Here is a 23012-nt window from a genome sequence, read left to right as displayed (position 1 = left end):
GCAATCTGCCTTTAGCAAACAGCAAAATAACTCAAACAATTAGCAGAGCTCCCAGAGAACCATGTGCTTTGTCTCTGCTTCAAATACTCTCATACTTTACATGATAGTGGTCGAGGTTTTTTTTTTTCCCCCTCGCTCATCATTAGACACAATCATCTTATTTCCTACGTGCTCGAACGCATCGACGGTTCGACTAATGTAGCGGTGAATTAAGGATTTACGTCGGACATCGTTTCTGTTAATGCGTTTTTCCAGCCATAGTTCCACTATGCCACACCAATACTCTTTTTATAATTTGTTGTCCAGAACAGTGGTGAAAAATAAAATGATCCACATTCTTTGAGCATCACACATTAAACACTGAGTTTCACATAAAACAAGAAACAAGCGATGAGACACATAAAGACAGGTTGAAGTGAAACTTACTAGTGGACAAAAAGTAAACAGGCCTGCAACCCCGAGGGACAAATGGACAGAGAAGGCAAACAGACAGTTGTAGACTTTAAATGTAACAATTATTCTAAAATAAAAATATTGAAATTTACCAGAAATTCCGATTTGAACTGTGGGGAACTAATTGAGCATAATATTAACAAACACTATATAAAGACTCATATTACTCATAGTAACATTTGATTTGATGTGACTTAGTTTTTGATGTTAGTATAGATTTATTGTCTATTGTGTCAATTAGACATGGTTCAAAAGTCTAATCGGCCAATCACAATGCATCAACACTAAAGTTCAAAGTGAGCATCAAAATGGGAGAAAAGGTGATTTAGGTGACTGTGAATGTGACACGGTGGTTGGTGCTGGAGCAAGTATTTCAGAAACTGTTGATTCACACACGACCATCTCTAGGGTTCACAGAGAAGAGTCTAAAAAAAAGAGGAAATAACCAGTGAGCAGCAGTTCTCTGTGTGACGTCATGAGGAGAATGGCTGCACTGCTTCAAGAGGATAGAAAGGCAACAGTAACTCAAATAACTGCTAGTTCCAACTGAGGTGTGAAGAGCATCTGTGAACACACAACATGTCAGCTGTTACATTCAGATGAAAGCATGGATCTATCTTCCCTTGCATCAACAGTTCAGGCTGTCAGTGGTTTAATGGTGTGGGGGATATTTCCTTGGCTCACTCTGGGCCCCTTTGCACCTACTCAGCATCTTTTAAATGCCACAGCCTACCTGAGAGCAGCACAAAGGCTTTTGAACAGAGGCAGATCCTCCTCTCTGATCTTTAGGCTTGACTCTGTATATTCTACCTTATCCCTGCACAAGCTCCCTTTGTTTTACCCTTTGCTGGCATCGATGAACAAAACTTTAATGGACATGTAAGCACATCTACAGTATATGAAACACCTACACCTAGGTTGTAAACTACAATTCAGATTATGGACCAGACAACAATGTAGTACAATCATTGACTAATGTAAAATGTTCCAATATTCACAAAACAATATGTCTTCACATCAAAACAAATACCATGAAGGGTGATTACTTTCATTACTTCAATAATTGAAAATGTTCACATTTTATGTTGGAATTTATTTCAAATACACACATTTACATTTAGTGCTTCATAACAAGAATTTGGGAACTGGTTTCAGAGTTGTACATTGCTTTTCTTACACCTCAGAGACAGTAGTAAATTACCTGATAGCCAGTCAGCTGTTCTAATCAGTGGTACCAAGTGGAACATTACAGTAATAAAACGTGGTCTCTCACACTGGTGTGTGTGTATACTTGTGTATGACCTTCTACTGAGATGACTGCTTACTCTCATTCTGCATTGCTGATGCTGTGTGTTATGACTTTTTTAGACCTATCTGAGCTAACTTCAACAATTCATTCTTTAAAAGTAACATGTCTTTTAGACCCTGTCCCAACCAAATTGCCTATAATAGATGTTTTCATATTACATTTGATCAATCTATCTTTAAAAAACAGACTATGTACCAAAGGCCTATACAGTTGCTGTAATCAAACCTCTACTTAAAAATCCTTCTCTTGATCCAGCTGTTTTAGCCAATTATAGCCCAATATCCAATCTCCCCTTCATTTCTAAAATCCTTGAAAAAGTAGATGCAAAGCAGTTATGTGACCACCGGTACAGGAATAATTTGTTTGAAGACTTTCAGTCAGGATTTAGAGTTCATCATAGTACAGAAACAACACTGGCAATAGTCACGAACGATCTTCTCATGGCATCAGATAATGGACTCGTCCCTATACTTGTTCTGTTAGTTCTTAGTGCTGCATCTGATACCATTGATCACAACATTTTATTACAGAGACTGGAACATGAAATTCTGATTAAAGGAACCACACTGCATTGGTTTAACTCTTTTCTGTCAGATAGATTCCCATTTGTTCATGTTAATGATGAATCTTCTATATGCACAAAGGTTAGTTTTGGAGTTCCACAGGGCTCTGTGTTAGGACCAGTACTTTTCACTTCATATAGGTCACCTCCAGGCAACATTATTAGGTAACATTCCATAAACTTCCATTGCTATGCAGATGATACTAGATCTAACTGTGGAACCAGCAGATACTAGCTAGCTAAGGTCTCCCAGCATATGAGCTGGGCTGAATTAACTCTTAGCCATTAGGTGCTGCAGCATCTAGTAAAATAAAAAAAAAAAAAAAAAAAAAAATAACGATCACGCTTCCACCCCTGAACTTGACATTGACTGAATTTGACCTTGTTTGACGGAGCTGAACACAAATTCAGAAATTTGCTTGGATTTGTCGAACAGTCAGCAGAAGACACCATAATATGGAGAGTCCTGACGAGCTCAGCAAAATGCTTTAAATTCTGTAGTAAGCAATTCCTGATTTTACCTGCTATAAACAAGTTGTGAATACAATCCTTTTTACTACCGATGTTAATAAAAATATTTTATTTTATATACTACAAGTGTATGTATTAAGCATTGTCGCAGTTCAATACAGAAAAGCATATATATATAAAAGTGCAGGTTAATCTTTCTGCCACTGGACGATCTGGACATGTGTAATAATCAGATGGGACTCATCTGTCCCTACACACTATAAACACATTGGGACCTAAAAGTTGATTATCACAACCATTGAACATATCTTCACATAAGGGTTAATATTTTGTTTCGTTCCCCTTTGTTAGGTCAAACTGGCTTTCAGCACTTCATGGGGAACCGAATGCACTTTTTCATTTCAAAGACAATTTTGCTGCACTTCATTGTTTATGGTTTTGCACATTTGCATATTTCTTTTTTAATATCCAGTACTTATCTTACCTCCAAAATAAATTCTGATCTTAATTTAATGTCAAGCTCATAGGAAACAAAATACAGATTATGTTTTTCATGGCAACAGACATCACACAGGAGCATGTAAAATGTTGAGGTGCTTTTTTAATTTCCCATACAGCTTTGCAGCCCAGACAGATGTTCACCTGCTGCATGCAGGATTAGTTCATTTAACCCAGATACTCATTCACACGCACTCACTCACATTCATCATAAACATGTTGGTTGCATTTAAAGTTACACTGTGTAGTTTTAGAGGAAAAAAAAAAAAAGAAGAAGAGACATTTCAAGTTTCTGTTTTAAATTCTGTCGACCTGCTTCTTTGCAGCGGTTTATCATCTGGGCTCCACGATTTATTTGAATAAATCTGCTATCAAAGTGTTATTTCAAAATGTTCTTCCTAAAATCCAAAAGTAAGCGTGTGCAGTTTTTGGTGATGCGGCTCCTGAATGATGTGGGAGACCTTGCTGTCTGTCTCTCGGTCATGCAGAAATTATTTAGAGATGGAAAAACAAAAACAACAACAACAAAAAAAAAAACCTTCCTTTTAGTCCTTGCAGTTATAATGATCCAAATCTTTAAAAACAAAAACAAAATACCCCCAAACATGGTCTGTATGCAGCTCCACACACAAACCTGTCCAACCTGAAAGACAGAGGGAAAAGACGAAGTCAAAACACAACAATGTGACAGTCTAAGAATAGTCCAAGAAAGAGAATATAAATGTGGTAATTTCAAAATAGAAAGAACCATTGTCAAACTGCAACCTTTCGTAAGGGCAGGGACAAACATTATAAAACATTTATTTAAAAAGAACATATTAGAAAAATGCTTCTAAATAATATTGAAGTGTGTTAATTATGTGGAGCAGAAAAAGGTCTGTTGAAGTGTCTATTTCTGGAATCCGTGTTTACTCAGCTACAGAGACGTCCTGGTTTCAGTTACAGAAAGACTTTTAGCTCTTCATTTGTACCTGCTACCATCTTTCTAATCATGTACTTCACGTTGCGTGTTTTTTGTAATAAAGTCATTGTATAGTAATGGACCGAACAGCTTTTGTGTTTTTGGTCATTGCTCTACATGTTCACAAATGATACAAAAAAAGCTTTGCAATTATTATTTTATTTGATTAAAGAATTTGAAGTCTTTTTACTGATGCTAATTGTTCAAACAAACTTAGAGCTATATAACTGAAAATAACTTAACTAAATATATAACTGTTGCACAAAGCTCTTGACTATCTTAACTTAGAGTAGTTTGATCTGAATTCTTGATAAATTAAAATAATTTAATTAATTGATCTATTCAAGTTAAATTACAAACACAGCCGACCACTGCATCAAACTGTTCAGCTCCCTTTTCTCTAGCAGTAAACTTCGTTTTTCATGGAATAATTTGACAATTACCAACACATGATTACCAGGATAAGACAAGAAAAACTAAACTTCCACTTTGTTTACTGCAATTGTTTGTTTTTTTAAGCATAAAAACCAAAGCTTTCAATCCTCACAAGCTAAAGGCTCCATGTACAGATGAGACTCTATTTACTATTTCTCAGTGTCACTGCTGCTCCTCGTTTCCAGCGCTGGGTGTTCGGTTGCGGATTTGACTCCTCAGCTGCTCGATGAGTTCGGGGTTCTGCTGTTGCATCTGCTGAGCAAACTGTTGACCTCTGCAATACAAACAAGACCCACCGTTAACGTCCACCGACAATTATACAAGTCTATCTGCTGTGCTTTTTTTACATTTTGTTCTGTAAAACTCTTTGAATTACATGTGTTTCAGTGTTTCTAACAGGATTTGGTTATACTTGTAGTGGCGTCTAACAGCCGTAGGTAGCAGATTCTATTGGCACACATCAAGTTTATGCTAGTCATTCTCTCTGGGTCGGCCAGTACGCAGGCCAGGTTGGCACAGGGCCTGCATTGTCATTTCACCCCATCTTTCACCGATGGCAAGCAGTTTTCATAATAAACCTGAACAACACTCCTTTTTGTGATTACATTTTAGATATCAATAATAGCACTTCTCCTGGTCAAACCTGTATTCATTTAAGATTTCCACAATCACATTCTTAATAGTAGAAACTGTATTTATATACAATAGTTCGATTTCACTAGTCAAAACTCAATTTAAGATATCTAAAACGCTAAATGACTGTTTTATTTTAATAGCAAGCTTGGATATCTGTTGCAGATGTCTGTAATTCAATTCTTCCTAGTCAAAAATGCCCATCTTGGATATGTATTGGGTTTTTAAATATAGATATCTATGTCATTTTACACCAATCAAGATGTCCAGAATAAATATTCTGAGATCTAGAATGCAATTGTTACTAGTTCTAATTTTAATTCCAGATTTATCATAAATCGATACACAAATTCTTCATTTTCATCACCAGAATGTGTTTAAAGTACCAAAGTAAAGGTTATTATAGTCGACCAGTTATCAGAGTGATATTATTTAATTAGAATTGTAATGGATGTGTTGCAGCTGGAGAAATGGGGCCTATTTTATGACTTTCTCCTACTGATCAGAAAATGTTACCTTTTTATAAAACACTATTCATTTGTTGATAAGTTTGTAATATTATATGTATGAGAAACTGCAAAGTAGCTACTCTTTCACTTAACAACTGAATTTAATTTATTAATACACCAACATGCAAAAGTGTTGAGTCCAAATTAACAAGAGGCATTTAAAAAAAAAAAAGCTATATTTAACACAGACCTGATTCTTTTTGACAGTAAAGTAAATAGAGTATAAATTATATGTGTTATAATAACCAAGCAGCATTACTGCCCCAGGTACATACGCCTGGATCAGCCCGGATAAATCTCCAGATGCAGCAGGTGCTGCAGCTCTGGGGGCTTCTGCAGCACTTCCTCCTCCTCCTCCTCCTCCTCCTCCTCCTCCTCCTCCTCCTTCTCCTCCTCCTCCCATCCCACCATACGCTCCGGACATCATACCAGACATCCTGTTTGAGGGTCACGAGACTGGAGGTTAATTTCAACAAACCTGAGAGGAAGAAAAGGACGACTGAAAGAGACAGTGAAGCAAACTTACAGCTGCTGAACCTGAGGATTGTTCATCAGAGATGATGCCTGTAGAGACACAAGGAGGCTAATTAACACCAAGTTGAATTTTAGTCAGTTACGGATATTAACCTTTTACCTAGGGACATTTTCACTATGCTGAGATTACAATTTTTCTGTTGATTCTATTTTTTCCTTAAACACCTGTCAGTCCAAACTACAGACTAACAGAGAGGATATCATTGTGAATCTCTTATAGCAGTCCACGTGACAAATATCACTTACAATGCCAAACCTGATATATATTTATAGAACTGGAACTAAATGTTTCCTACAATCTGCTGAATATGTTTTACTGCAGTAATTTCAATACCACATAAACTTAACTGACTTAATTTATTTTATTAGGCCGACTATTAGATCGGATGGGAAATGTCTGTTGAACATCAGTGATACCTTAATAATATTAACATTTCTGAAACTAAGTCTAGAATGAAAAACAAACCAGTAAAACACAGACAGAAACAAGCTGACAGAGTGTGAGGTCTCACCATGTTCATGAAGCCGGGGTTACTGAGCAAACCAGCCAGGTCTACTCCACCCATCCCTGCTGTCTGAGAGAGAAGAGAGAAATAAAAACAATAGCCATCACTGGGGTACGGCTTGGAAAAAAGTGTTTAGCGCCTTTTCTTACTGGACTGGAGGTTTCTATCTTCTCCTCAGCAATCTTCAGGTTAGTTTTGTAGGTGTCGTTGTCGGGGTCAAGCTCCAGAGCTTTCTTATAGTAACTTACTGCTTCTGTGTGTTTGTTGAGACTCGCCAGCGCCAAACTGAGATGCGAGGACACAAAGAGAAGACAACAGTAAAGACGTCTGAATTGTTTCAGGGCATCTACATTTAATATTGAAAAAGACTGACCTGTTTAAAACCACTCTAAATCACATTTAAGATCAAACTTGTGATGGAAAAACATGACTCTTTTTTGTCAACTTAACATTAAGGAGAAATGACAATTACTGGTTGCAAGACGAGCAATTTACTTCTTTGCTCCTCATTACCCAAGTTCGAAACACTTTTAACAGAGTGCAATTTCCAGGCACCAACTTTAACCACAATTGTTGCTGTCAAACTTGAATTCTCCCATTACCATAAACTAGTAGGCTACTTCGAAGCACCTTCGTTTACCAATGAAGTGTCCCCTGGAAATCATTCTTCAGTATTAGGAGATTAAAACATTTCCCTTTTAGCATAACATTTTCAGACAATTAAATAAAATAAAAAATCAACTACATTTTAAAATAATTAAATGCATCATATAGACTGAGAAACATGTTCAGTCCAAACTGCACTCATGGTGCCAAGATAGCTGCACAGTGTATGAAATATAATGCAAAGCAAAGGGTTTTAAATGTCCGCAAAGACGTCCAGCTAGAGGAACTCATTTATGCAATCAAAGCCAATTACATTGGTTTGTAATATTCAAAAAAGACTGGAAATCTAGAAACTTATCAGGACAACCAGGGTTTGATCAACTGTCCTGAGGATCCTGAGGTAAACAACAAACATGTGCTTGCATGCTTTTAATGAGCCAACATACCATTATGTCAGATGAAATCTGCCATTTTTATAGCGTATCAAGAACCTATTGGCTTTTACTCTTTAACGACCAGATGTCAGAATATGACAGTTGAATAAGGTCATTAGTGCAGATAAACAAGACATTTTATAAACATTATTCCACAGGTACCACTGCTGTAGGTTTTTTCAGAAAGAAGCAGCTGCTGATACACATTGTTGTGTTCCTACCCCATCCTGCCATAGGCTTTGCTGTAGTTTGGGTCGATGCTGATGGCCTGTTCACAGTCCTGCACTGCTCCAGCATAGTTCCCCAGTTTACTGTACGCCGCGGCCCTGCAAACGCACAAATAAAATACACCAACTTACAAAGGTCAAATGCAGTCAGAGCTGAGCTAATGAGTCCTCTAATCAATTAATCAAGGTACAAAAAGAAAACTTTTTCGTTGTTGGCTGTTCCTCACACAACAACAGACATAACCTTGAATTTTGGCAAATTCTAATCAATATTTTTAGTACTTATTACAATCTGGCTCAGCAAGAAACAGTGCAGGAATCTCATGTTTCAGTTTTTACTTATAACATGTTCAATGAATCAGTAGTAGGCCTGATTCAGCACTGACCTGTTGCAGTAGTAGACGGCATTGTGAGGGTTAATGGCAATGGCCTTTGAGTAAAACTCTACAGCAGCTGCAAAGTTCTCCACCTTCATCTGGTCATTACCTGCAGCCCCCACAAAACCAAAAAAAAAAAAAACATAAAAAAAAGGCAACAGCAGTCACACTGATAATTGTCATTAGATAAAACCTGCGAGATGAAGTATTTCAGATGTCTGAGTTCTTACCATCAGATTTGAGTGTCTCTGCCTCAGCTCTCTGTTCCTCACTGAGCAAATTTGGAGTGGAGTTGTTGTGGACCTGCAACTGAGGTGGATGCTGCAACAACAAACAGAAAAAACACAAAATCAGTGAACTAATAGGTGCTTTTCCCATAAAATGGCTGAAATAATTCAGGCAAAACTAAGGTGGAGGAATTCTCATTTAGCTAATTTGTTGTTGTTTTTTTTTAAATCTGACAATGGAGCTGTTAATCCAGACTTCTTGGTCTTCACCCTGCCCAGGTCCTTCTTGTCAGATTAATCAGTTTGGTTGGACGGCAAGCTACAGGAAGAGTCCTGGTGGTTTCAAAGTTGTTTGCTTTTTACAAGCAGTGCATTTACATGGACGGAATAAAAAGTGAGATCATTAACAAGGTAATGCCACCTCGTTTTTAATTTGTAAAGTCTGATCACCCAGGTCACTCAAGTGCATGTAAGCAGAGTCAAGGACACTGTGCTCCTGGGAACACTGATCCTTATCTATAGCTTATCACAAAATGTTACTGTGGAGGTAAGCTGCGTAATATATATTAAATTAATTTTTAACAACGTAAAAGATATTCCGACCAAAAAATAAAAAATTCTTCTTTAGGTGTCACTCAGAGAGTAGTAGTAGTTCTCTGGAATTATGACAGTAACGCAGTAATGTCAGCTCCGTTTCCTTGGAAACACCTGCGTGTGTGTTGGCTTTGCTAGTCAACATGCTGATGTAATGGTGGCTGCAGTAGGTAGAGAGCACAAATTAAACCAAAGAAAGCTCATGTTACTTCAGTAATATGTAGATCTTCCAGGATGAAGGTCTACAGAGAGTTCTTTGGACTTCACATCCTGGCATGCAGTGTTAATTGTGGGATGCATCTTTCTAGCTTATGACCAATCTGTTCAGTTTGCCTCTCCAAACAAGTTCTACAATTATCTCTAAAACAGGATGAAACTGACCACAATTTCAAGTCATAGTCAAGGGTCTGAATATCTTTGAAAATGTGAGGTTTCTGGATGATTTTAGTAATTTTTAAAACATATTTTATTTATGAAATAATTTGTGTAGACTGAAGAGAAAATGACAATTTTATCCATTTCAAATCAAATCAACAATAATATGTACAGTGAAAGGGGTTTCTAAAGATGCTGTGTCTTTAAATCTTTCTGGGTTTAGATTTTTTCCTTTGGAAGGAAATAAACTAAATAAACAGGGATGCATCTGCTTAAACAACATTAACAAGAGAAAGCAAGAAATACATTGCAATTAGGCAAACACATGGTCATAAATGGTGGCTTCTATGTATAACTATACGAGTTACTATTCTAGTAAACGTGAAGGATCATAAATATTTACAGTTATGTTATTTATGTACAATAAACACCGGTGCAAAAGTATGTCTGCAAACACACTGCAGTGTGCAACAGTGACTGATTAGCTCCAACCTCACCACCCGTTAAAGGAGGCTGCAGCACCAGCTCTCATACTGAGTCTACCTTTGCTGTGGCTGAGGCGAAGATCTCTGGTAACGTCATGGGTACGGCAAGGCTCTGGTCATCAGTCGACACCTCAAAGGCCGTCTCCAAACACTGAACAGCAACTGGTGAACAACACAAGCATGTTAACTAAAAGGGTAAACGAGGTAAGAAAACCTGAAGTAAATCTCAGCCGTAGTGGTTAGGGATATACAAGGACAGACAATAAATCATTTTTCTAATTTAAAGGATTAGTTATTGCATATCATATGTAGTAATACTGCAAGTTTTGTGGCTTTTGAGGAAAGCTCTAAAAATAACTGGAACTTGGACGTGAGCTTGTACATTGAGCAGAACACAGATTGTGTTAAACAGCAGGGAACAGTGGAGGCATATATAGAACAATTAATACAAATTATGTTCAATTCCTGCAATGGTAAAAAGAAAACAAAAAGTCTCTCTGCCACAGGACACAATTTTTCCATTAACCAAAAACTGCTTAAGAAACTGCGTAAGAACGTATTCATGTATCAAGCCCCTTGGAGCAGGAAATGACTTCTACCTCCACCCTTCCCTAATGCAGGAGAGCTCTGGAGCTGTCAGCACATGGTGTTCACCCAGACAAACATGCAAAATGTGAGAAACAAAATGTTTCTAATACCAAGCTCAGTAAAGAACAGAATCATTTTAGCAACAGATCTAATGTAGGTTAGGAGTCACCCTCCTCCAGCTCACTGTGAGAGTAGAAGGCTGCACAAATAACTTTAGTCTTACTCTGAGGTAGGACTTTCAGTGTGTTTCCTAGATGTTTGACAAATACAGGCCGAGAACAAACGTTGGTTAAGCAGCTATTATGGCAGCGTTGACAATCTATAACCATTGCAACAAGTTATTTGTAAGTAGTAAGTGATATGCTACATCTTGCTGTTTTGGTCATTTCCCACAGCAACTCTTGTACCCTTGTAAACCGAAGTTCTCTTTGTATGAGGATTCACCTTCTAGACTCTCCTGAGCGCCTGAGGACAGATTCCCTGACTGGAGCTGATCATGGAGGAACTGGATGATGGAGAAGGCGAGACGTTTGTTGTCCGTCATGATGATGGTCGCTCAGACCTCTCTATGTCTACTGACGGAAAGCGATCCTGAAAGACCACAGCAACAAGAACAACTTTCAGTCACACACATTGATATCATAGCATTACATTTCCGCTGCCAGACACATTGTGACATATGAACTTTGTTTGAAATTAGGTGAAACCACGACCCACCACTGTGACAGACTGCAGCTCAGTAATGTTAAACTGTGTTTAGCTGCAGCCGTTAGCATTAGCATGTAGAATATTCTAGCATCTCGGGCTAAGTATAACTCAGCATGACTGTCTTAGTAATGCTAACATTTGCCTGCTAGCGTTAGCCATCTTTGTACGGGAGTCCTGAAGAAACACGCTGATAACGGACAATCCGCAGATAAACAGCTAATATCATCTGCAAGTTAAAGCCATGTGACATTTAAAACCCCGTAACTCGCCGTGAAGTGGTCGTTTCGAACTTGACCTCATTTTCCAAATAAAAGGATCATTGTATCATCTTAGCCTGTTAGCATCCCTACAAAAATAATAATAAAATAATAACGTTACACGCCTGCCTTACTATCGCTATCATAACCTGGGAAATAGTCATTTTGCAAAACCACCGTCACTGTTTTTAAACATTTTAAAGCTATGTTATATTAGCAGAAAGTAGCTAACGTTAGATGTTAAGTGACTTGACGTTATGAGGGAAATTCTGCGAACGGCTGACTGATTGGGAAACGTATATCAAAAGAATGTAACTATTACATATTTAAATATAGTAAAGCTATGTCATATTGCTGGAGTTTTACAAGGAGTTCTCAAGGAGCGTGACGTGTTCTCGAAACTACAACGGCACGACGCGAGCGGCTAACAAGCTAAATGATCAAATTCCGTTGAGAACAACCGGGCGGCCGTAGCGTCGCGCGTGAAATGTCTCGCTGCCATCACGAACACAATTAAATATTGTTACCGTGATTTGCCTACCAGCTGTCTTTGTGCACAAAATAGATTTACCCGTGAACGGAGTCGCCAGTTACCGTGAGCTAATGCCTCATAAAAGTCGCACAGTTATGTCATCATGTCAATGCGCCGCTGTTTGGAGTCAAGTTTGCCGTTTCTGTGATGAGGCGTCTGCTAGCGTCACAAACACAACTATCAAAAAGAAACACAGCATTATTATCGTACAGTATTATATCATGCACATTAAATGTTATTGGTTCTGTTTTGCTAGAAGAACATACTCCTGCATAAATTCATTTCCAATCGGGGTTTTATTTTGAAACATGTGACCGGAAGTCCCCTCGCACCGCTTTATTCCAGAACATCACCTCTATTTGACAGTTAACCACAAGGACCTAACGAACCTGCGTTCAATTTATCCACTATGGGGCCGACAGGTGAGTAATTTTGCGATTTATATGCTAGTGAATTAATAAAGTCATATTACATGTTCTCTGTTACCCGCAGGTTTCGTCTCTGTGTGTTTCTCATTCATTGATAGTTATTTAGCTTTAACGTAAGTTAGCGCTAACCTTAGCTAGCTTGCTAGCTAGCTACCTGCCCGGGCCAGTTCAATTTGGCAGAAGAATCATTTCAGTTCATTGGGTACAAACCACAGAATAACCAACTGTGTTTGTGTTAAAACGCTGACGCTATTTCTCCGCAGGTGTGGCTTGATTTCCTCCTGCTTCTTTGTGTAACATGTTCGCATATTGTGCTTGTTCACCAGGCTACCTATTGAGCAATTTGGTGTGTAGGCTACTGTAAAGCTGGTGCGTTATCCACGGATTTCCCAAAGCTTTCCCAAAGAAAAACGCCACAAGCTCTACATTAAAAAAAAAAAAAAATGGGGAATACCTTTTCTAAACTGCAAAAATATCATGATGAATTCGGCAGACTGCTGATTTTTATAACTGGTGGCAGGAAACTGAGTGGGATTGAGTCCATCTAAAATGAACGCAGCTCCCTGCCAAGCACATTACCTTCAATCGCTCCATTTGGGTCTTTTTGTTCTGACTAGGTTCGACTGAACATTCGGTGGAGATAAGGACAGATGGGTTCCACTATGATTAGAGTGTTGTCTAGTGTATTGCTCGTGTGTCGAAATGAAAAGAGATTAATAAAGTCTACAAGTTAAACGTCTTATGGAGATAAGTTAGTTAGTCTCATGTTGTTTTACGTAACAACACATCTATTTAAATTCTTGTTGTGATCCCCTTTAAAAGAACCCGCAGACTCAGCTGTTCCCACATGTTATTTCATTAAATAGGCGGATCGTGTGTGTGTGTGTGTGTGTGTGAGAGAGAGAGAGAGATATCAGTGCTGGGGTGTTTCTTACTGATTTGTAATCGCCTCCACTCTCTGCAGGTTTATTCAGTTATATCACACAGATTTAGCCAACGAAAATATCCACTTTTAATCTGTTACAGAATGTGGTTAAATAGGCCTAATGCTTTAATTGTTTTGGCCCCGCAATGCATGTTTAATTGTAGAACTTAAATGTTTGCAGCTAATAATGCTATTAGTAATTAATGTTATGATTGTGTTTTCAGCTTTTCAGTTAGTAAGTTGGCATTTAAATTTTCATAATATGGTGATAAGATTGTGATAAGAATAAACCTTTGATGTTGATTATTGGCCTTTTTGTTTACATTGTCAACAACATTTAGGTTCATAGAGAAATGACAATATTCTGATAAATGCTGTAATTATGAAAATTAAATATATGCATATTCTTAATGAATGATGGATTCCTGTTCTTCATGTCCAAAATTCTCCTCTTGCCCCCTGATGTCCCATAATGCCTTATCCCATCTTTTCCTATCCTCACCTCTTCTGCTCCTTTGTTGTCCCAGGTGAGGTGGTGTTTAGCAGCCCGGTACCAGTCTGCTCTGACAACCGGCTGCGCTGGGACCTAAGTTCGGAGCAGATCCTGCAGCTCTGTGACGAGCTTATTGCCAACACCAAGAAGGTGTACGACCGCATTGGAGCATTGGACCTGGAAGATGTCACCTTCGAGAACACGCTGAAGGCTCTTGCTGACGTAGAGGTCGACTACACTGGTCAGTGTCCACTAGTTAACATCTATATCCATTATGCTGCACCTGTGGAGGGTGGAGCTCTTTACTACTGATTGACATTCAGTATTTTTTCATTGCAGTACAAAACTATAGTTTATGTTTTAATTCTAGAATGAACAAAGTGCTGCTTATTATAGCTGCAACCATTATGCTTCTTATCAAGAAAAATAGATTAAAGCAAGATTTACATCCACTGTTCACGCAGACTGTGCTGCTGTTCTTGAGTCGTATTTTTAACCTTGTATTATGCCACACATCTGGCCCCCAACCTAATGATGCATTTCTTTATTCTTTTGAATAACATTTATGTGGAAAACTGTTCTTGCATGAGGCCCAATGTTTGATCCTTCCAGATATTTCCGCAGTTTGTACAGTTTATAGATTATGAACCTGAATCTAAAGAGGTCAATCAGCATGAAATGAACCTGAGAACACAGTCAGGTTGGCTTTTCATTGTGAGCACCGCAGTAAAAGTCGGAATCAGCAGAATTGGTATGTGATTGTAAAGACTCATCAGCAGTTTATAGAGAAACCAGCTGAACCAGCTGCTGCTGCTACAATAGAGACAGAGGGTTTGTTTGAAGGCACCCGATAACCTGAAAATGACAATGCTGCTACATTTTCAAATGCATTTTTCAGATTTAATGTCATCATCACTGTCTATTTTTCCCTAGAGAAACTGTGAGAGCCTTAACAGTCAAGTATCCTTAAAATGTTAAATTCATATTGAATCAATTTTTATAATTTATTAAGTAAGTATTAATGGCCACTATGTTTAATTTTTTTAAATGTTTCGTGAGAATTACAATAGTATAAATCTATATCTATAACAATCGGTCTATAAAAGATAGATTGTGGAAATGAAAGACAGTCTGGAATAAAAATGGAGAGGTGGGATAAAAATGTATCAAAATCATATTATCCAAAACGCCAGGCTTTTGCAAATGTTTTTTAAGGGGCAGCTTGAAAAAGCCTGATTTCATAATTGCTGTTCTTAAAAAAATGACCTGAATTTGCAGGGGATTGATTGAATTAATTGTTGTTAGAGTAACATTACGAATTTCTGGAGGGACTGTATTATGGCTTTTCAGAGGTAAATAACAAATGCTAAATTTACAAGGTGCTAAATCTAAATTTCGGATGAAAAATAGATGAAGAAGGAAAAATACTAAATTACAAGAAAGTAAATCTGACTTTGATGGAACCTCAATAATAGCAGTTTGAATGCATCACGGCTGATGGGGATTTATTTTTAATATATTTTAAAGTGTAAATCGTACAACTAAAAAAAGAGTTGAATATTCTGTAGATTGAAACCAAAGTACCTTAGATTATGTTGGATTTGAAGCTTATTTACTGATATATTGTTCTTTTGTCTTTCCTGTGGTACTCAGTCCAAAGGAACATTTTGGACTTCCCACAGCATGTGTCTCCCAGCAAGGAGGTTCGTACGGCGAGCACAGAGGCCGACAAACGTCTGTCCGAGTTTGACGTTGAGATGAGCATGAGGGAGGACGTGTACCAGAGGATTGTTGCTCTGGAGGTGAAGTGAAAGACGTACATTTGAACAATAAGTCAAATTTTAGTTATAATAATATGGACTTTTATGTCAGTTTTTGTTATTGTTAAAGTTATGTGCTTAAAAAAAGTCCAGTTTAATTCATATTATGACATGTTGAAAATCTGATGCACAGACTGGACATTCATGACAAATTTGATGCCATTTGGAAAATGTACTAGTGACCAACATATTATTGTAATCTAAATTGTCTGACAGCATTATGTTTTGCACATCTATATTTCTATATATCAAATGTAATGACGGAAAACAATTAAATCCCATTTATTAGAATCCACAAAGTAACCAAGCCAACTTTTGATTTGAAACAAAGTTGGAAAGGTTTGCTTATAATGTGCTTCTATCACTGGTGTTTTCTAATGCTGTTTCCCATTAAACCATTCTCACACACACCAGTCAACATGCTCACATTCTGCTCTACCAACTGAACTACAACCACCTCTTTGCAGAACCTCTTTTTGTGGATGTGTTTCAGCTCAGCTTTCTTTTTTCTGAAGGCTTTTTGTTCTTATGTTTTTGTCTGCAGACAAAGATTGATACTGAAAGCCTCACTGCAGAGTCTAAGCGTTACATGGAGCGACTGATCAAGCTTGGGAAGAGAAATGGCCTCCACCTGCCCAAAGAGACACAGGAGGTCATTAAACACAAACTGTTAAAAAAGCATCGGGCTTTATATCGCTGATACTGAATGCAAACTCAAATGTCCTGGTACAGCTGTCAAATTTTAAAGTCTCCCCATACTCACACTCTTCTCCACCTTCTGTTGCAGGAAATCAAATCCATTAAGAAGAAACTGAGCAACCTCTGTATTGACTTCAACAAGAACCTGAATGAGGACACCACCAGTCTGTCCTTCTCCAGAGATGAGCTGGGTAAGTTTTCTGCGCTGCGGAGCTGTCAGACAATCAGACCTGGTCCTCGTCTCTGTGTATTAAAGATGACAAATAGGTTTGGTTTTTCAGGTGGCCTGCCTGAGGACTTCCTGAGCTCTTTGGAGAAAGACGGGGAGAAGCTGAAAGTCACTCTGAAATATCCTCATTACTTCCCCACCATGAAGAAATGTTGGGTCCCCGAAACCCGCAGGAAGCTGGAGGAGGCCTTTAACTCCCGCTGCAAAGAGGTGAGACAAGAAAACTCTGTCCTGGCTGCTGTTGATGCGGCCAGATTTACAGCTGAAACCATCAGGAAACTAAGACAACTGCAGTAAAGGGCTTCAGAGTGCTTGTGTGTGTTTTCAGGAGAACTCGGTCATTCTGAAGGAGCTGGTGGAGCTTCGGGCTCAGAAGTGCTCTCTGCTTGGCTTTACCACACACGCCGATTTCGTCCTGGAGATGAACATGGCCAAATCTGGAAAGAAGGTGGCTACCTTCCTTGGTGAGTCCGAGAAAGCAAACTAATGATGGGAGAAAAAGATAATACAATATGTTGATATATTCCAGCATTTACTCGTGTGTTTTTTTTTTACCCACGTGAGCTATTTTAATTTACACTATTTTACAGAATTTTACATTGCCCTGGTTCCTCCTAGTTATGATTACAGACAGGTTTTTATTATTACAATTTATATATGTCAAATTCAGCATTATAACAAAACTGTTTATGGTAAATATTTACGCTCTAATGCTTTTCCTCTAATGCACCAATCAGTTTCCACAAACGGAAACACAACCTCTACAATAACCTTACAAAACTTGAATTACCTTGATAAACTGAACCTTGGGTGAAGAGCTAAACACAGTTAACTTTCTATTCCACACTGCTGCTTTTAAATAATTATAATGTCTCTTTGAATTTTAACAAGTGAATCTTCTTTGCCGAAATCTTTCTTATGGACTAAATTTCCTAATAGTATTATCTTATAAGTTAAACACTGATTCCCACAAACTCAGACACAACACAAAAACAAAAAACCTGCAACAATAAAAACAACCCTGTGAAAAAATCTCTGAGCTGGAAAATTGAAAGAGCAGTTTGGCACTTGACGTTGCTTTAATCAAACCACACAAAGCTTCTTAGATTCTGTCTTACTTCAGGCAAATTACAAATCATTAAATTTGGCTTCATGTGTTCAGATCATTTCATCGGCTGTTGAGTAAAGTTTGCAAAGAGTTCATACTCTATTTCTACTGTGACGCATGTTCTTCTGCAATTTTTAGTGTTGGAGAAGCTTCTGTGTCCTAACCCTTTCTGTCTGTCATCTTTCAGAGGAGCTGGCTCGTAAGCTGAAGCTTTTGGGCGATGAAGAGCGGGCAGTCATCCTCAAACTGAAGGAGGAGGAGTGTAAGAAGAGAAGTCTGCCTTTCAATGGAGAACTGCACGCCTGGGATACCCGCTACTTTATGACCCAGGTAAAAGCTGCAAGCCTGACTATCCTGCTGCTACAGTTACTGAACAAGGTCACAGTCTGTATTTATCAAGAATGTCCAAATGAGAACCACTTCTAACTGGCTACAGTGGAGCTGGTGTACAGACAGTCATGAAGATTCTGTTAGAAGAGAGGTGATTCTAACAGCAACAGCAACTTCTCATTACATTACACCCTGCTGCTTTTTGTCTTCTCAGGTGGAGGAGACTCAGTATGCAGTGGATCAGAACCTGTTAAAGGAGTATTTCCCCATGGAGGTGGTGACTAAGGGTCTGTTGGACATCTACCAGGAGCTGCTTGGTCTGACCTTTCAGCTGGTGGAGGGAGCTAACGTCTGGCACCCTGATGTCACACTGTACTGCGTGAAGGATCGCAGCAGTGGACAAATGGTGGGCCAGTTCTATCTGGACCTCTACCCCAGGTGAGTGGTCAACAAGTTTGGTTACATAGGGATAGAACTGTCTCTGAAGGTCATCAGCTGTTCTCAGTGTCTTAGTTGGTATCTATCCTTTGCAGGGAGGGGAAATACGGTCATGCCGCCTGCTTCGGCCTCCAGCCTGGCTGTCTGCTGCCTGATGGCACGCGGCAGATGTCAGTAGCAGCCATGGTGGCCAACTTTAGCAAGCCGACGGCCGATGCTCCATCCCTCCTGCAGCACGACGAGGTGGAGACGTACTTCCATGAGTTCGGGCATGTCATGCACCAACTCTGTGCTGAGGTGAGTGTGAGCTTCTGTGCGAGTCTTTGTCTGATTTATGCCCTTAGTTTTTGACATTAATCAATTATGAGATTAATTTCTGTGTCCCTGTATTTGATGAGTCGAATCTCAAATTACATTTTCAGGTCCAAATCAAACTTTGGGCTCGGTGTTTAAACATTTCAGATAATAAATCACTTTTTGTGGGTATTTTTTTTTTTCGTATCTGTTTTTGCAGGCGGACTATGCTATGTTCAGTGGGACTCATGTGGAGCGGGACTTCGTTGAGGCTCCCTCTCAGATGTTGGAGAACTGGGTTTGGGAGAAGGAGCCTCTGCAGAGGATGTCCAAACATTACAAGACTGGCAACCCCATTCCTGAAGAGCTGCTCGACAAACTAATCAAGTCCCGCCTTGCCAACACTGGTACATATGACACAAGAAACATAGACACACATTGATGACTCTGACACAAAGCCTTTGTGCATATGTCCTAAAAACTCACAAAAACATGAAATAAACAGGTTTTTTTTATTAAAAGTACTTCATAAAAAGTTACTTTTGCACATTAACAGTTTATGGCTATTACAGAATACTAACACAAGTCTTAAAAATCAGTCCGCTGGTTTTGTACAAAGGCTACATGAGCCGGCCTCTCAAGTGTGACTCTCCTGCAGGTCTGTTTAACCTAAGGCAGATCGTTCTGGCTAAAGTGGATCAAGCTCTTCACACCAGGACTGGACTTGATGCTGCAGAGGAGTACGGACGCCTCTGTCAGGAAATCCTGGGAATCCCTGCTTCACCAGGTCTCTCACACACCAAGCCTACCCTATACTTACCCCACACTTAACCAAAAGGACTTTTTTTTTTTTTTTTTTTTTTTCTAAATTAAACATACTTTGCTGTATTCTGCAGAAACCAACATGCCGGCGACCTTTGGACACCTGGCAGGTGGTTACGATGCTCAGTACTACGGTTACCTGTGGAGTGAGGTGTTCTCAATGGACATGTTCTACGCTCGGTTCAAACAGGAGGGAATCATGAACCCAAAGGTCAGATCCTGTGGCTCACGAGACAATCAGGAAGTGTATAATGCTTTACAGGAAGAAAAATTAGGGTGGGGGGAAGCCACTTTCTAACCCCATGAGTTCTGCACTGATAGATTTATTGTTGACTTTCTTTTCCTGACTGTTTTTTCAGGTGGGTCTGGACTATAGGAAGTGCATCCTGCGACCTGGCGGCTCCTTGGACGCCTCCGAGATGCTCAGGAAGTTCCTCGGGCGGGAACCCAAACAGGAAGCTTTCCTGCTGAGCAAAGGACTGACAGTGGAGCTGGGGACTGGCACACCGTGTCCCTGCTGACCCATCAGCCAGCTCCACTCCCTGCAGTGATCCACACAGAACAACGGACTGAGCAGGTTTTCTAGAAAAACAGTAAAATGTTGCCCAACAGGGAAAAAAACATAAGCATAAATAAAAGGATTTGAGGTGACGTCCTGTGTGTTTGAATAACTATGTTACATGAAGACACAAATCTGCAAAAAGTCCTCAATCAGCCAACAGTCAAGGTTCTCACACAACTGCTCATCTCAGCCAAACCCAGGCTGGTTCTTATGTTTGTGTTTTATTGTAATGGAACAGATAATTAGAAAAGAAAAATAACAATTATTGCAAAACCTTTGTCACACTGACAAAGCAGCTAAAGAAGATTCGGGTTGTTGTCCAATGACAAATGTCCACAAAGGAATGTTTCAGTGCTCATCATAACAGGAATATAAAGCAAATAAGACGCCAATAAAAGCAAAAAAGACAAAAAAAATATTTAAACATGAAGTATAGTGATAAAACATAAAAACTTCCTGACAGTACTGCACTGTATGCTGCAGTTTCTTTCTTGCCTTTTTTTTTTTAAATTCTTGCAAACATGAATTTTCTGGATTAGAAATGTGCTTCCAACTGTCACATAAGAAGCAGCCTTAAAAGCAGGGTGCTATTACCTCCCATGTTGAAGTGTCTGTGGTACAAGTCATAAAAACATGAACATCTCATAAACTATAAACAGCAATTACAAGTCTACACTTATTGACTATGATTCAGACCATTTTCAGCTTGAAGAAATTCATTTTCGTCAATAGGAAAGAGATATGTGATGTAAGCTGTGCCAAATCAACGTGGACAAAATGATCCGCTGTGGCCCGTAACTCGCAGGATAACTCAAAAGGTCAAAGGTCAAAACGATTTACGTAAAATAGCAATAAATAATCTATTGATGTACTAAAGATAAAATATTCGCTCTTACATGATAGCAGCTTTTGTCATATTAGCTGGTAATAGACACCTAAATTTTATTTTGCTGCTTATAGGTCTCAGCCTTTTACGATATGCTTTAGGGTTTTGTTTAGTCCAGTTAGTTGTGTAGAAGAAGTGCAGACCGTCCTCATTCTACAGATTGGTTTGAACATCACCCGCTGACTGGAGTCCGGAAGGGTTAGTATCTCCAGGTACAAAGGTGATGTTTCCCAGCTGGAGTCTATGATGCAACCTCCTCAGAGATCTGCAGGTCAACACCTCTGCTCTAACAAACAGCCTGAAGGTGAAACTATAGCGCAAACAGGTGTGACAGCAGGTTCATCGCAATCAAAAACAACGCTTCATCCGCTGCTGCTGCTGCTGCTGCTGCTGTTTGGGGGTTGGCTTTAGTTTATTGCTTCATTCTTTCTTTATTCTCAGGTAAAGTGCATGATGCTGCCCTCTAAGTACAAGCTCTGACACATGTTCTGAGCAGAGCATTTAATGTGAGGAACCTCAGAAATGTTTGCTGGAATTATGGAAATATTGGGAGCTATTTCAAGAACTATATTGACTTTGAAGGGGGAAAAAAAATTGCTCCCGCATGCTCCTGTGTTTTTGGCCCCATAAATCATGTGCACCAGTGGGATTTCTTGGCTCCCTGCACACTTGAATAGTTTACAATAAAATAATCCCACAGTTTCTTTAGACTTCGCAAATGATATTTAACTGACACTAAACGTTTTTATTTAATGTGTGGATTCAATTTTCCAGCCATCAGTCGATTTGACAGCTGCTGGATGTTGGATAGCTGTTGGACAATAATCATACACTCGAGATTTGCTAAAATAACTCAAACAAGGAATACGAAAAAAGTAGATAAATTACATGTGATACATTTTTAATACACTTTTAATACACTTTTTTTTTTTAATTTTTTTTTTAAATCCTTGAGGTTAAATAATCCAAACAAGTTGTAAGAATGGGAAATGATAAAAGTATCTCCCTCTATGTGCAGTAGATCCATCAGAAAAAAACTATCTGTAACTGATCAGAACGTGTGCACAATGTTTACTTATTACTGTATTATTATTATTATTTGTAACTTTGTCCCATGTAAAGCTTCAGATGCAGCAGTCATGTTGTCCTCATTATCTGCATCTCCGCCTTCATCTTCGGTGTAATTAGCACTAAGCTGCAGCTGTGAGTGGCAGCCTCTGGGGGCCCGAGTCCCTCAAGACCCTGCTCAGAAAACACTCAGGTGAGTCCAACACCTCATGGATTCCCTGAGCTGGTACAAAGAGAGGGGATTTCTTTAAAGGAACATTACAATATTATTAGATTCCTCATTCGCTCTGTTAATACACTTTAATGGACCCACAGCAATTATTTTTCCTCATTTTGAACATGCAAGACTTTAATGCGAGCTCATAATATTTTCTAGTTGCATCAAACTCTGCACATGCATCATTAAAACTGTGGAGAGAAAAAAAAAAAAAAAACACGGACAACACAATAAAGTCAAATGTTAGACTACACCGACAATGTCCCGCAGCTAACTAGCAGGTAACTATTAGCCTTAACCCTCGAGACACTTTCAAGTGACGTCAGTGTGACGTCAGGGCGTTTAGCTTATCGTTAGCTTAGTAAAAAGCAGAAAATGTCCAGTTTACAACAACTTCAACTGATTTACATGA

At 38.9% G+C, this 23012-nt stretch overlaps 2 protein-coding genes across 4 annotated transcripts; one reads left to right on the top strand and one right to left on the bottom strand.

Annotated features, from left to right (window-relative positions):
* Positions 1-3378: 3378 nt before the first annotated feature.
* Positions 3379-12458, bottom strand: sgta (small glutamine rich tetratricopeptide repeat co-chaperone alpha). 3 transcript variants are annotated; one of them, XM_067513207.1, is made up of 12 exons: positions 12321-12458; positions 11229-11375; positions 10255-10358; positions 8746-8836; positions 8525-8624; positions 8133-8237; positions 7021-7156; positions 6878-6940; positions 6358-6395; positions 6107-6268; positions 4840-4963; positions 3379-3936 (listed from the first exon to the last, which is right to left on the bottom strand). In XM_067513207.1, the coding sequence occupies exons 2-11, from the start codon at positions 11326-11328 to the stop codon at positions 4852-4854; spliced, it is 1011 nt and encodes a 336-aa protein (XP_067369308.1). In that variant the 5' UTR covers positions 11329-11375; positions 12321-12458; the 3' UTR covers positions 3379-3936; positions 4840-4851. The 3 variants fall into 3 exon arrangements, with proteins under 3 accessions (XP_067369308.1, XP_067369307.1, XP_067369309.1); XM_067513206.1 differs by having other exon boundaries at positions 12291-12425; XM_067513208.1 differs by lacking the exon at positions 12321-12458 and adding an exon at positions 12277-12299.
* A 98-nt stretch (positions 12459-12556) lies between these two features.
* On the top strand, positions 12557-20518 carry thop1 (thimet oligopeptidase 1). The gene is made up of 14 exons (XM_067513205.1): positions 12557-12703; positions 14162-14368; positions 15781-15929; positions 16492-16599; positions 16735-16837; positions 16928-17085; positions 17204-17339; positions 18171-18313; positions 18528-18751; positions 18847-19048; positions 19266-19452; positions 19704-19832; positions 19942-20078; positions 20227-20518. Exons 1-14 carry the CDS (start codon positions 12691-12693, stop codon positions 20386-20388), a joined length of 2058 nt encoding a protein of 685 aa, XP_067369306.1. The 5' UTR covers positions 12557-12690; the 3' UTR covers positions 20389-20518.
* Positions 20519-23012: the final 2494 nt, after the last annotated feature.

This window comes from Channa argus, chromosome 8 (genome assembly GCF_033026475.1).
Source record: "Channa argus isolate prfri chromosome 8, Channa argus male v1.0, whole genome shotgun sequence".
NCBI classification, from domain to species: Eukaryota; Metazoa; Chordata; class Actinopteri; order Anabantiformes; family Channidae; genus Channa; species Channa argus.
This window is presented reverse-complemented; position numbering and strand designations above follow the sequence as displayed.